Raw genomic sequence first — 15,114 nt, forward strand, 5'->3', positions numbered from 1 at the left:
TAATAATACTTATCGTACATGATTGTTTCAAGGAATTTGAGTATATTTCAAATGTTCTACTGTTGGTAAAAAACACTATTCAAGAACTGGAAAAGGAAATGGCAACCCACTCCAGTATTCCTGCCTGGAGAATCCCATGGATGGAGGAGCCTGGTGGGCTACAGTCCACGGGGTTGCAAAGAGTCAGACACGACTGAGCGACTTCACTCACTCACTCACTATACAAGAATAATATATTAAACTATTCACTTTTATTTGAGATTAGAGAAGGTATAATCAAACAGTATCCTTATTTTCCCATAATAAATAGGTATAGAAATAGTAGAATATTCATTTACATTGGTTTCTAGTATCAAGCCTCATTATTTTAAAAATTTAAGGTAAGTGAATAAAAGCCTAACTTCACAGAAGATCCAGTGATTCTGATACAAGAAATAATGTAATTTTACCAGTAAGACCCAATAAAATGGAAGTCTTTAAACTGACAATCTAGCTTAAAATACACATTTTAGCAGTGGGAAATATCAGTTCTTACTAAATCCTCATAGTTCTAAATACAGTAAGTGGAACTGTTACCTATAGGCTGGAATTAATTGTAAGTTGTCAATACTGCTCTCAGGGCAAAAAGCAGAACTGCCTAGTATGTCACTTTAACTTAGAGTAAATACTACTAAAATTTTAGAAGGCTTAAAGTCACAAACTTAATTTCCTAGTAGAAGTTTATAGAAAATGATAAATTATTTTGAAGGTTATTTGTTTTTCTTCTTGGTCTTTCACTTAGTAAAGCTTTAATATCTTGAAACAGAAAACAAGTTTATAGGAGATTAATTTAGCAAGAATTGAAAGTTTGTGACTAACATGCCTCTCTTCAGAGCAATGTTGAGTAAAGTTTATATTGGTATTTATATTTCAGGTATGAACTAATTACTGATACAATTGATACCAAAATGTATATGTTAAACATCATACGTGAATTTTATTGTTGTTCAGTTGCTAAGTTGTGTCCAACTCTTTTGTGACCCTTTGGACCACAACACGCAGGCTTCCCTGCCCTTTGCTATCTCCTAAAGTTTGCTCAAACTCATATTCATTGAGTTGATGATGCCATCCAACCATCTCATCCTCTGTCACCCCCTTGTCCTCCTGCCCTCAATCTTTCCCAGCATCACGGTCTTTAATCTATAGTAATTTGTCATTGGTTCAGATATGAGGAAGCTGAAGCTCAGAGGGGGCAGTTCACTGCACCATGTCCAAATGCCAGTAAAGTGTAGGTTTGTTTGATTTCATTACCTGTGCTCTTTCCATTAGGTCACACTCTAAGTCAAAGTGGAGATTATCAAATGAATTCATAGCCCTGACCGATAAAACAACAAAACCAACTAACAAAACACTATGAATCCAAAAAATCATTAGGTTCAAAAAGTTTTAGCATTCAATACAACTTTATCTTTTAAGCATTATTACTGATATACAATGTGAGCTTATTAATAGAAAGGAAAGAAACAAATCCTAAATCTTAAAAGTAACTTAAAAAAATTTAGGAAGGTGAAATTTAAATTTCGTCATGGAATTCCAGTTGAGCTATTTCAAATCCTGAAAGATGATGCTGTGAAAATGCTGCACTCCATGTGCCAGCAAATTTGGAAAACTCAGCAGTGGCCACAGGGCTGGAAAAGGTCAGTTTTCATTCCAATCTCAAAGAAAGGCAATGCCAAAGAATGTTCAAACTACCGCACAATTGCACTCATCTCACAGGCTAGTAAAGTAATGCTCAAAATTCTCCAAGCCAGGACTCTGTGGGAGAGGGAGAGGGTGGGATGATTTGGGAGAATGGCATTGAAATATGTATAATATCATATATGAAATGAGTCACCAGTCCAGATTTGATGCACAATACTGGATGCTTGGGGCTGGTGCACTGGGATGACCCAGAGGGATGGTATGGGGAGGGAAGCGGGAGGAGGGTTCAGGATGGGGAACACATGTATGCCTGTGGCGGATTCATTTCGATATATGGCAGAACCAATACAATATTGTAAAGTTTAAAAATAAAAAAATAAAAAAATTCTCCAAGCCAGGCTTCAGCAATACGTGAACCACGAACTTCCAGATGTTCAAGCTGGTTTTAGAAAAGGCAGAGGAACCAGAGATCAAATTGCCAACCTCCGCTGGATCATCGAAAAAGCAAGAGAGTTCCAGAAAAACATCTATTTCTGCTTTATTGACTATGCCAAAGCCTTTGACAGTGTGGATCACAATAAACTGGAAAATTCGGAAAGAGATGGGAATACCAGACCACCTGACCGGCCTCTTGAGAAACCTATATGCAGGTCAGGAAGCAACAGTTAGAACTGGACATGGAACAACAGACTGGTTCCAAATAGGAAAAGGAATATGTCAAGGCTGTATATTGTCACCCTGCTTATTTAACTTACATGCAGAGTACATCATGAGAAACGCTGGGCTGGAAGAAGCACAAGCTGGAATCAAGATTGCCGGGAGAAATATCAATAACCTCAGATATGCAGATGATACCACCCTTATGGCACAAAGTGAAGAGGAAGTAAAAAGCCTATTGATGAAAGTGAAAGTGGAGAGTGAAAAAGTTGGCTTAAAGCTCAACATTCAGAAAATGAAGATCATGGCATCTGGTCCCATCACTTCATGGGAAATAGATGGGGAAACAGTGTCAGACTTTTATTTTGGGGGGCTCCAAAATCACTGCAGATGGTGACTGCAGCCATGAAATTAAAAGACGCTTACTCCTTGGAAGGAAAGTTATGACCAACCTAGATAGCATATTAAAAAGCAGAGACATTACTTTGCCAACAAAGCTCCATCTAGTCAAGGCTATGGTTTTTCCAGTGGTCATGTATGGATGTGAGAGTTGGGCTGTGAATAAAGCTGAGCGCCGAAGAATTGATGCTTTTGAACTGTGGTGTTGGAGAAGACTCTTGAGAGTCCCTTGGACTGCAAGGAGATCCAACCAGTCCATTCTGAAGGAGATGAGCCCTGGGATTTCTTTGAAAGGAATGATACTAAAGCTGAAACTCCAGGACTTTGGCCACCTCATGCGATGAGTTGACTCATTGGAAAAGACTCTGATGCTGGAAGGGATTGGGGGCGGGAGGAGAACAGGATGACAGAGGATGAGATGGCTGGACGGCATCACTGACTCGATGCACATGGGTCTGAGTGAACTCCGGGAGTTGGTGATGGACAGGGAGGCCTGGCGTGCTGCAATTCATGGGGCTGCAAAGAGTCGGACATGACTGGGCAACTGAACTGAACACAACTAATATTAATAATGGTACCGAAGTACATACTGACAATATTTAAACAGATAATTACTTAACAGTATCTCAGTCTGTATATTAATCTTACACTGTTCATTTTCTCTCCAATATTGCTAATGTTTCCACTACTGGTAACTGATGTAGTTGGGAGGAATGACAAAATTACTAGTAAAAATAAGGCTTTCTAGTGATTTATATATAATAATATTTCACATAACTGAAAGATGTAGTATCTTGTTTTATGCAATGTATCCTTGACTGAAAATTTTAATAAGAAGTTTTACAACTTTTAAATCATTTCTTAGTTTAACTATAATGCAATTAATGAACTATACTTGCATGCTGCTGCTAAGTCGCTTCAGTCGTGTCCGACTCTGTACGACCCCATAGAGGACAGCCCATCAGGCTCCCCTGTCCCCGGGATTCTCCAGACAAGAACACTGGAGTGGGCTGCCATTTCCTTCTCCAATGCATGAAAGTGAAAAGTGAAAGGGAAGTCGCCCAGTCGCGTCCGACTCTTCGCGACCCCATGGACTGCAGCTTACCAGGCTCCTCCACCCATGGGATTTTCCAGGCAAGAGTACTTGCATAAGGATACTTCAAATTATCAGATAATTTATTTGTCACATTTATAGATGCTCACGCTTAAACTGAAGATTTAGGAATCAGTTCTACAGGAGATCAGAATGGTTCTGATACTAATTTCATTTGTACACGTTTTTTACCTATGTTAAAAAATTTCAGATTAAGGAATTTTCTTCTCTTCATTTTGGAGATACCATTACAAAAATGTAGTGGAATTGGCAGACAGAAATTAGAAATTTCAAGCTGTAAATTAATCAGAATTATTTTAAATCATTTTTATTGTCCATAAGCAGTGTTCTACTTACAACACCATTAAATATTGGAAGACTACTAAGTAACAATACAGACTCTATTGCTTTAAATATATCATAAAATGTACCTATAAAATATAAAAGTATTTTATGTGTTTAGGGATGATTTGGCTCCTTTTGTTAAAACAAAAGCAATAGCAGAACACACAAAAAAGAGAAGAATTAACTATTTTAACAACTACGGCTAAGAATATAATAAAAGACCAAGAATATATATCCCTAGAAATGAAGTAATAAAAAAAAAAATTCCACAATTACTTTAAATGTTAACAGTTATACGTACCCTTCCCATCTCGAATTCACGACAGGCCATTACAATGATCTAAAAATAAGGGGGGTGAGGGTGGGATAAGATTGAGAATATATCAGTTAAATACAATTTTACTTTTCTAACAAAATGTACATTTCAAGAATTATTTTTATTCTGAGAAGAAGTATACCTGGCCTGTCAAAAAAAGGTTTAATATTAAAAGTATGAGTTAAATTGGCTTCAAATAACAAGATGTATTTGATTTGAACTGAATTTTTTGAATCTTACAGATATATCTTTTGTAATTAAAATAATGCATTCAGGATATTTACTGAATAGAACAGCACTATTAAATACTTTGCTTACTAAAGGTTGAATATAACTGTCTTTAAACATGAAGGTTATTACATGTGCTTTCCCATCCCAACAGTTTTATAATGTAATGTTTCAAACATACAGCAAAGTTGAAATAATTTTACACTAAATACTGTATAGCTACTATCTATGGTCTACCATTAACATTTGACAATATTTGTTTTTAATCACATAGATGTCCTTCCACCCATCTATCAGTGTTTGGTAGTTGTCTTATACTACCAACTTAAACCAAGATCTAAAGTACTGCCATACTCTATTCTTGAAATATTTCAACAAATTTCTCAAAATTTAACAAGACAACCTAGCCATCAGTTTTTGTCTTTTTAATAAACTAACAATAGTTAACATAACATTATGGCTCAAAAGTTATATTGTAGGATATAGTTAACACATCATTATGGCTAGAAAATCATGCCATTTCATACAATACTTACTACAACATTGTACTCCCATATCATCCTCCAAAAATCTATTACCGTATTTGCTAAAGGTCCTTGGGTTGCCACATAAGCTTTTGGCCCATAAACACCCTAAAAAGGTTAAAAGCATACAAATTATGATTACCAAAAATATTTTCTACCTAAATTTTAAGTTTTCAAATGTTATTAGCATTCCTGTTGTTTTCAGCTAAACAATTTCCAAATAATTTTTCTTTAATAACGTATAAAAGCATGACAAAATATATTTCACTTCACCTTCTGGTGAAACATGGTTCATAGAATTCAAAAGTAAATCTCCTTATGCTATTTTAAAAATTATTAGTTACCTAGGAATTGAAAGCCCTAGTCAACAAAACTAACTAGCAGAAACTTAAAAGCATGCATCAATTCTAAAAAATAAGACTAGAACTAGCTAATAGTTCTTTCTTAGCTAGATTCTTCCATAGCTGTCTTTGTTTTAAGCACCTACTAAATATACTTTTAATAGTAAACCCAAGAATATATCAAACAAACTAGCAGACTAAAATGTTAAACCAGCACATTCAGTGAGCCAGTGTTATTAGGTGCAATTAAAAACTAGAACTTTTAACAAATGTCCTTATAAAAGAACATAAGCCTCAATTATATCTGAAAGAATGAACTATGTATTAGTTTTTTTTTTTTCCGTATTTATTTGTTTATTTGGTTATGCCAGGTCTTAGTTGCAACACTCAGGATCTTTGTTACTGCATGTGGGAGCTTTCTCTTTGTTTTTTAGTTGCAGTATGTAGGATCTAGTTCCCTGACCAGGGAATGAACCCCTGCATTAGGAGTGGGAAGTCTTAGCCACTGGACCACCAGGGAAGTCCCTAGGTATTAGTTTTTGTTTAACTATTAGTTTTGGGCTCTGCCATATTTGTAATAAAATTGACTTTTCAGGAAAAGCTTTTATTTGGAACCATAATTCTTCAATGTTGACATTAATTCTACCATATAACTCTTACCACCTTAATATTTTTCTCAACAAAATACTGTATTAAATAGATTCAAAAGCACAGAGTAACAGAACAAAATAGTCTTATTTACTCAAGTAGCAGTCTGAATCTCTCTACTGATAAATACCCTATATGGTTCATTAACAGAAATGACTAAGTACATTTGTGTACATAACAAACGAGACAATTCAGCAATAAGTAAAGGCTTCCCAGGTGGCTTGGTGGTAAAGAACCTGCCTGCCAATGCAGGAGATGTGCATTCGATCCCTGGGTCTGGAAGATACCCTGGAGAAGGAAACGACAACCCCCTCCAATATTCTTGCCTGGGGAAATCTCATGAACAGAAGAACCTGGCAGGCTACACAGTCCATGGGGGTCAACAAAAAGTTGGACATGACTTAGCAACTAATCAGCAACAAAGGTGTTTATAATAAGCCTTCAATATAAAAGAAGAAACACACAAACAAAAAAACTTTATCTCCACTATCATAAAATTAAGCAAAAACCTTTAATAAGGATGCTAGACAGAAAACATAAAAATATGTCATGGCTGTGACTTTACTTCTTTTACTGTTGGCATCACATTAGGCAATTTAAAAATTTTTAATAAAACTAGTATTGTAGGAAGTCATTAAATATGGCAGAGAAACACCATTTAAAATTAATACATACCTTAATAAAATTTGCATTGATATAGTCTGAATCTTGAGAAGGAGTCTTTAAAGTCAACTTAACTCGGCTATGATCAACTACAGGGAAAAAAAGGGATTTTTAAAATAACATCCTATGAGCAGACAAGTTTTTTTCCCTAATGAACCATAAATAAGATTAAATAACTAAAATTATTTACTTTAAAAAAATGAATGAAAACTGACTTTTAAGTATAAGCAGGGTAATTTCTAACATCATATTGATAGGAAGTAGGTCTCATTGTAAAGCTGTGTTTCAAAGTAGGAATCAGAATATTCAGGACCTCTTTTAAAAATACAAAGTCCTGAGCATCATCTTAGATTTACTATACAGGAGTTTAGGATTTACATGTCTACAGTTTTTAATAAGCACTAAAACTTAATACATTAGTTTGTCAAAATTCTTTTAAGGAACTCTAACTTTCATATTTTATAAGAAATTATGAAAAATAAGTTAAAAAAATTAGGTAAAAGTGACAAATAGATGATGTATGAAAAGTGCTGAATACTTCACTTGACAAATAATATTTATTACTGGGTAGTGTTCACTCAGCTAAGTTGGTGTCAGCTGATACCTCCACCATTAAATTACTATCCTTTCTTTTGTACTTAGTAAGTATCTGGGGCTAGACTTTAAGCCTATGAAATCCTACTAAAGTAGTAGGATCACCTAATTTCATGGTGCTAATTAATAGATGCTTACTCCTTGGAAGGAAAGTTATGACCAACCTAGACAGCATATTAAAAAGCAGAGACATTACTTTGCCAACAAAGGTCCTCTAGTCAAGGCTATGGTTTTGCCAGTGGTCATGTATGGATGTTAGAGTTGGACTGTGAAGAAAGCTGAGCGCCGAAGAATTGATGCTTTTGAACTGTGGTGTTGGAAAAGACTCTTGAGAGTCCCTTGGACTGCAAGGAGATCCAACCAGTCCATTCTAAAGGAGACCAGTCCTGGGTGTTCTTTGGAAGGACTGATGCTGAAGCTGAAACTCCAGTACTTTGGCCACCTCATGCAAAGAGTTGACTCATTGGAAAAGACTCTGATGCTGGGAGGGATCGGGAGGGATTGGGGGCAGAAGGAGAAGGGGACGACAGAGGATGAGATGGCTGGATGGCATCACCAATTCGATGGACTTGAGTTTGAGTGAACTCCGGAAGTTGGTGATGGACAGGGAGGCCTGGCGTGCTGCAATTCATGGGGTTGCAAAGAGTCGGACACGACTGAGTGACTGAACTGAATTGAACTAAACTGAATAACATGTAACATGCCACAATCATTTCAGTTGTTTCTAATCCAGGGACAATGATTATTAAAGGCAATTAAAATACAAAAAGACATACAGAAATGGTAACAAATACAAATAAACTTAAACTTTTTGTTTTTTGGCCTCGCTGCATGGCATGCAGGATCTTAATTCCTCAACTAGGAATTGAACCTGTGACCCTGCAGTGAAAGTGTGGAGTCCTAACCACTGGAATGTCAAAAAGTCCCCTCGCAAACTTTTTAAGAAGAAAAATTAATTTATTAGTCAACAAACTGAATTGATACATTAATATAAAGGTCCAGTTCTGCTAATTTTATTTATTTATTTTTGGTGAAATCTTCTTTGGAAATATGTAGGAAGAGATATATAAGAAAGACATACTAGTTTCCAATTAAAATAATTTATCCCCTTCCCATGTTTCCAGGAAAGAGAATACATACATGTGTATCAATGCTTTGTTTCTTGTTTCATTACATCCTACATGTCTTTTTTAAAAAGCCATTTTAGATCAGAAACATACATATAAAAAATGCTATGCTTTGGGTAAATGATAATAGAACAATTCTGAAGTTAGTACAATGGCAGTTAAATAACCATATGATGCTTCTTCTTACCATGTTTGCCAATAATGATAGGTTCCAATTAATACAAAGTATCTTAAAGACAAAGATTTTGTACAATAGTTGGCTGACCACTGAATCCTTAGTAAATGTTTCTGGGGACTGTGAATCCAGATGAGAACAGTGGCTCCCAAATGATAGCCAATACTGGTGCCAAGTTGCTTGCTACATACAAGTTGGGAAATTTTTTAAAAAAATTCTCTGGAAAATTTTATGTGTATATAAAAATAAAATAGTATAATGAACTTCATCTATCCATTACCCATCTTCAATAAGTGTCAACATTTTGCCACTCCCATTTCATTTATTGCTGATCATACAGCAATGAGGGGCTGGGGAAAATAACTTAGAAAGCAAGATTTCTGAGTCCCATATTCTGCACTAAGTCTGATTCAGTCAGTTCAAGATGGGGCACAGAAATGGGATTTTTTTTTTTTTTTTAATGAAATAACGCCATTAGAAACAACATGATGGACCTAGAGACTATCATACCAAGTGAAGTTCAGAAAGAGAAAGATACTGTATGACATCACTTATATTTGGAATATAAAACAGGACACAAATGAACATATCTATGAAACAGAAACAGATTGACAGACATAGAAAACAGACTTGTGGTTGCCAAGGAGGAGAGTGGAAGGGGAAAGAAGGATTGGGAATTTGAGATCAGCAGATGCAGACTATTATATATAGAATGGATAAATAATAAGGACCTACTATATAGCACAGGAAACTATTCAATATCCTGTGATAAGCCATAATGAAAAGGATTATGAAAATGTATATGTATTACTAAATTACTCTGCTGTACAGCAAAAACTAACACAACACTGTAAATCAACTATACTTGAATAAGAATTTTTTAATGGCTTTTTTTTTAAACACTCTAAGGCACAGGCAAATTTTCTAGTCACTATTTCATACTGTATAATCACAGAATATGATTGAGAATTTAAAAATCAATATTATGCTGTGTATAACACAGTATGCGTATTTTAATATTCTTTATCGGTGGTTCTATTAAGCATAAACAGGAAGAGAAATAACTTAAAGAATATGAAAGAAATTATTGTTTTCATTCCATGGTTTTGCTGCCTGCTTCTGCAGTCTCCCAGGAGCCATTTCCAAATAGATAAAACCAGTATTCGTTACACAGGAGGCTCTTTAAAGTAGCAGCTTTTTTCTTCTTCAACAAACACCTATTCCAACAACAAATAAACACACACACACCAAACAATATATAAATATATTGTTGCTTCCAAGAAAACACACACCTATTGATAAATCCTAGGTGTGAGAAATAAAAGAATCTCCATAATAACATTGGAATAGGCAGAATACCCTGATCCATCACTTCTAAAGGCTAGCCAGCTCAGTTTTAGCCCTTTCAATAAACAAAAGCAACAGGTCATCCTTGACACAGGAGTATCCAGAAATTTCTTAATTATAGGCCTGGTCTCAGTGGTCTAGCATAAAATAAACCAAATCTCCCAGATGGCCTGAGAAAAACCTAAGTGATCTTTGAATAGTGATGAAATTACTTTTAATGGATCAAAAGCAATAATGTCTGCTCTTGCCACTTCAAGTCAACATTATACTAGAGGTTTTAGCCAGTGAAATAAGTCAAAACAGACACTCAGATTGGAAAGAAAGGAGGAAAACTATCATTATTTATAAATGACATGATTCTGATATGTAAAAAATCCTAACATTTCCACAGAAAAATTACTAAGATAAATGAGTCCAGGAAGGTCGTGGTCGTTTAGTCACTAAGCCTTGTCTGACTCTTGTGACCCCATGGACTGTGGCATGGAAGGCTTCTCTGTCCGAAGGTCAGTGCATTAAAAAAAAAAAAAAAAAATCGATGTGCAAATATGAACTATATTTCTATATACTAGTAACAAAAATCTTGAAAATAAAATTAAAATAATTCCATTCACAACAGCATAAAAACTTTTTAAAAGAAGAAATACAAGATTTGTACACTGAAAACCATAAAACACTGCTGAGAGAAATTAAAGATTTAAATAAACAGAGTTGTTTTATATATATGGTTCCCTGGTGGCTCAGATGGTCAAGAATCCACCTACAATGCAGGAGACCTGGGTTCAATCCCTGGGTTGGGAAGATCCCTTGGAGAAGAGCATGACAACCCACTCTAGTATTCTTGCCTGGAGAATCCCCATGAACAGAGGAGCCTGATGGGCTACATACAGTCCATGGGGTTGCAAAGAGTCAGATACGACTAAGCGACTAAGCACAGCACGTATATAGACATAAACACTTTCTTTATCCATTCATCTGTTGATGAACACTTAGATTCAAAAAGTCAATATGGTTTAAGATTGCAATTATCCTTAAACTGATCCATAGATTCAACACAATCCTTATTAAAATTCCAGTAGCAATTTTTGCAGAAATTGACAAGCTCATTCCAGAATTTATATGGAAATGCAAAGGACTGAGAATAACCAAACCAATTTTTTAGGAGAACACTTCTTGCTTTTAAAACTTAATATAAAGCTACAATGATCAAGATACTGTGATCTGGTGTCAATGAAATAGAATTAAGGGTCCAGAAATAAACTCTTACATTTACAGTCAAATTATTTCCAACAAAAGAGCTAAGGCAATTCAGAGGAGAAAGGATAATTTTCAACAAATGGTGCTGGAACAATGCCACGTGCTGAAAGATTATTTTAGATCCTTACCTGACACCATATTAAAAATTAACTCAAAATAGACTATACACTTAAATGCAACAGCTAAGACTATAATATTTACAGGAATGAAATGAAAAATCACAGAAGGAAATCTCTGTCATTCTGGATTAGGCAAAGAGTTCTTGGACTGAACATGAAAAGCATGACCCATAAAACTGATAAACTAGACTTCATGAAAATTAAAAGTGTGCATTAAGACACCACTAAGAAAATGAAAAGACAAACCATAAACTGGGGCGGGGGGCGGTGCAAATCATAATATCTGAAAAAAGACTTGTATCTGGGTTATATAGAAAACTTTTATAACTAAATAGGATAAAAAATTAATTAAAAAAATACTGTGAACGCTTTGAAGAGACTGTTCACACCTTCTTTATCCATTAATCTGCTGATGGACACTTAGGTTGCTTGGCAACTGTGAATAATGCTGATATGAATACTGGGATGCATGTATCTCTTTAAATTAGTGTTTTTGGTTTTTTTTGTGTATATACAGCCAGGAGCAAAACTGTTGGATCATATGATAGTTCTGTTTTTTTTGTTTCTTGAGAAAACTCCATACTGTTTTCCACAGTGGCTGAATGAATTGACAATCCCATCAACAGTATATAGTCCCCATCCTAAAAATGGGTCAACTTTATGATATGTAAATTATACCACAATAAGGCTGTTTAAAAAAAAACAAAAAAATAAACTGCAAGCACTGGTCATGCTAAATACCCGAAATTGTCAATTTGCACTAGTCTTATGACAGGAGGAAAATATGTATCTCTAAAAACTATTACTATTAATTTAATTTTCCAAATTAAAATGATCAGAAATTTATTGGAAACTGACTTATCAAACCTTAAATAACTTAAAGTAAAAAGGTATTGCTATTCTGCCTATAGCACAATGTTTAAGAGCTCAGACTCTAGGGCAAGGTTTCTCAACCTCAGCGCTAATTTTTATTTGACCTTGGCTAATTCTCTGTTGTGAGGAGGCTGTGGCCTCTAGATTGTAGGATGCAGTAGCTTCCCTGTCCTCTACCCACTAGATGCCAGTAGCAGCCTGCTCACTCCACATCCTAGTTGTAATAACCAAACAACCAAACCACGTCTAGCATTGCTAAATGTCTGTCCGTTTAGGAGCAAAATCACTGTGGCTGAAAACCAATGCTTTGGATACAAACTGCCCGGGTTTAAATTCTCACCACACTATTAGCTGTGTGGCAAGCTATTTAAGTTGGTGATGGACAGGGAGGCCTGGCATGCTGCAGTCCACGTGGTCTCAGAGTCGGACACAGCTAAGCGACTGAACGGAACTGAATTGAACTGAAGCTGTTTAACCTTTGTCTCAATTTTTTATCTGCAAAATGGCATACAGTAGTACCTCCCTCAGTTTTGTTTTGATGATTATGGTAAATAATTCATTTCCTAAAGAAACTGGCAAACAGTACAAAGCAAGGCTTTTATTTTTCAGAGAACCAGTGGAACAGCACTGAACTTCCCCCTCTATCTCTAGTTAAATTTAATAAAGCTTCCTCCTATTCTCAGTTTTCTCTCTGTAACTCCTACTACATTATTATCAATAGCGCTAACCACTATGAGAGACCACACATGTTATTTGAATTGTTCATTGCCTTGCCTACACTATAAGCTCTACAAGGGCAGGGTATTTGGTCAGGTTGTTTTCTGCAGCTCATAGCATATGTTCAAAGCTTCTTGTAAAATGAATGAATGAAACAACATATGAAAACAGAAACCTGAAGTTGTTTGAGATTCATTTCCTCAGATGGTAAAAAAACAAGGTGGAAACACTGTTTCTTTAAAAGTGTGCACATTAATTCCCTCTCTTCATTCCAAAGCAAAAACCACAACCCAGTTGTGGATGGGACTAGTGATAGAAGCAAGGTCCGATGCTGTAAAGAGCAATATTGTATAGGAACCTGGAATGTTACGTCCACGAATCAACGCAAATTGGACGTGGTCACAGTAGGTGGCAGGAGTGAACGTCAACATTTTAGGAATCAGAAAACTAAAATGAACTGCAATGGGTGAATTTAACTCAGATGACCATTACATCTACTACTGTGGGCAGGAATCCCTTAGAAGAAATGGAGTAGCCTTCATAGTCAACAAGAGTCGGAAATGCAGTACTCGGATGCAATCTCAAAAACGAAAAGAATGATCTCTGTTCATTTCCAAGGCAAACCATTCCATATCATGGTAATCCAAGTCTATGCCCTGACCAGTAATGCTGAAGAAGCTGAAGTTGAATGGTTCTATGAAGACCTACAAGACCTTCTAGAACTTACACCCAAAAAAGATGTCCTTTTCATTATAGGAGACTGGAATGCAAAAGTAGGAACTCAAGAAACACCTGGAGTAACAGGCAAATTTGGCACTGGAGTGCAGAATGAAGCGGGGCAAAGGCTAATAGAGTTTTGCCAAGAGAATGCATTGCTTATAGCAAACTCCCTCTTCCAATGACACAAGAGAAGACTCTACACATGGACATCATCAGATGGCCAACACCAAAATCAGACTGATTATATTTTTTGCAGCCAAAGATGGAGAAGCTCTACACAGTCAGCAAAAACAAGACCTGGAGCTGACTGGCTCAGATCAGGAACTCCTCATTGCCAAATTTAGACTTAAATTGAAGAAAGTAGGGAAAACCACTAGACCATTCAGGTATGACCTAAATCAAATTCCTTACGATTATACAGTGGAAGTGAAAAATAGATTTAAGGGACTAGATCTGATACACAGAGTGCCTGATGAACTATGGATGGAGGTTCGTGACATTGTACAGGAGACAGGGATCAAGACCATCCCCAAGAAAAAGAAATGCAAAAAAGGAAAATGGCTGTCTGAGGAGGCCTTACAAATAGCTGTGAAAAGAAGAGAAGCCAAAAGCAAAGGAGAAAAGGAAAGCTACCCATTTGAATGCAGAGTTCCAAAGAACAGCAAGGAGAGATAAGAAAGCCTTCCTCAGTGATCAATGCAAAGAAACCGAGGAAAACAACAGAATGGGGAAAGACTAGAGATCTCTTCAAGAAAATTAGAGATACCAAGGGAACATTTCAGGCAAAGATGGGCTCAATAAAGGACAGAAATGGTATGGACCTAACAGAAGCAGAAGATATTAAGAAGACATGGCAAGAATACACAGAGGAACTATACAAAAAAGATCTTCACAACCCAAAATCACGATGGTGTGATCACTCACCTAGAGCCAGACATCCTGGAATGTGAAGTCAAGTGGGCCTTAGGAAGCATCACTATGAACAAAGTTAGTGGAGGTGATGGAATTCCAGTTGAGCTATTTCAGCTATATATGCAGAGTACATCATGAGAAATGCTGGGCTGGATGAAGCACAAGCTGGAATCATGATTGCTGGGGGAAATATCAATAACCTCAGATATGCACATGGGGAAGGAAATGGCAACCCACTCCAGTATTCTTGCCCGGAGAATCCCAGGGACAGAGGAGCCTGGTGGGCTGCTATCTATGGGATTGCACAGAGTCGGACACGACTGAAGCAACTGAGCAGCAGCAGCAGCAGCAGCAGATATGCAGATGACACCACCCTTATCAC

General features: G+C 36.3%; 1 protein-coding gene across 1 annotated transcript in view; it reads right to left on the reverse strand.

Annotated features, from left to right (window-relative positions):
• The window catches only part of PTPN12 (protein tyrosine phosphatase non-receptor type 12), an 87,844-nt gene that overhangs the window by 30,949 nt on the left and 41,781 nt on the right, over positions 1-15,114 (reverse strand). The window contains exons 3-5 of the mRNA XM_055590152.1: positions 6,907-6,983; positions 5,255-5,350; positions 4,476-4,514 (exon numbers count right to left, since the gene is read on the reverse strand). Of these exons, the coding sequence (XP_055446127.1) occupies positions 4,476-4,514; positions 5,255-5,350; positions 6,907-6,983 (212 nt within the window). The remainder of the gene's footprint in view (positions 1-4,475; positions 4,515-5,254; positions 5,351-6,906; positions 6,984-15,114) is intronic.

The sequence above is a fragment of the Bubalus kerabau genome, chromosome 8 (assembly GCF_029407905.1).
Source record: "Bubalus kerabau isolate K-KA32 ecotype Philippines breed swamp buffalo chromosome 8, PCC_UOA_SB_1v2, whole genome shotgun sequence".
Classification (NCBI taxonomy): Eukaryota; Metazoa; Chordata; class Mammalia; order Artiodactyla; family Bovidae; genus Bubalus; species Bubalus kerabau.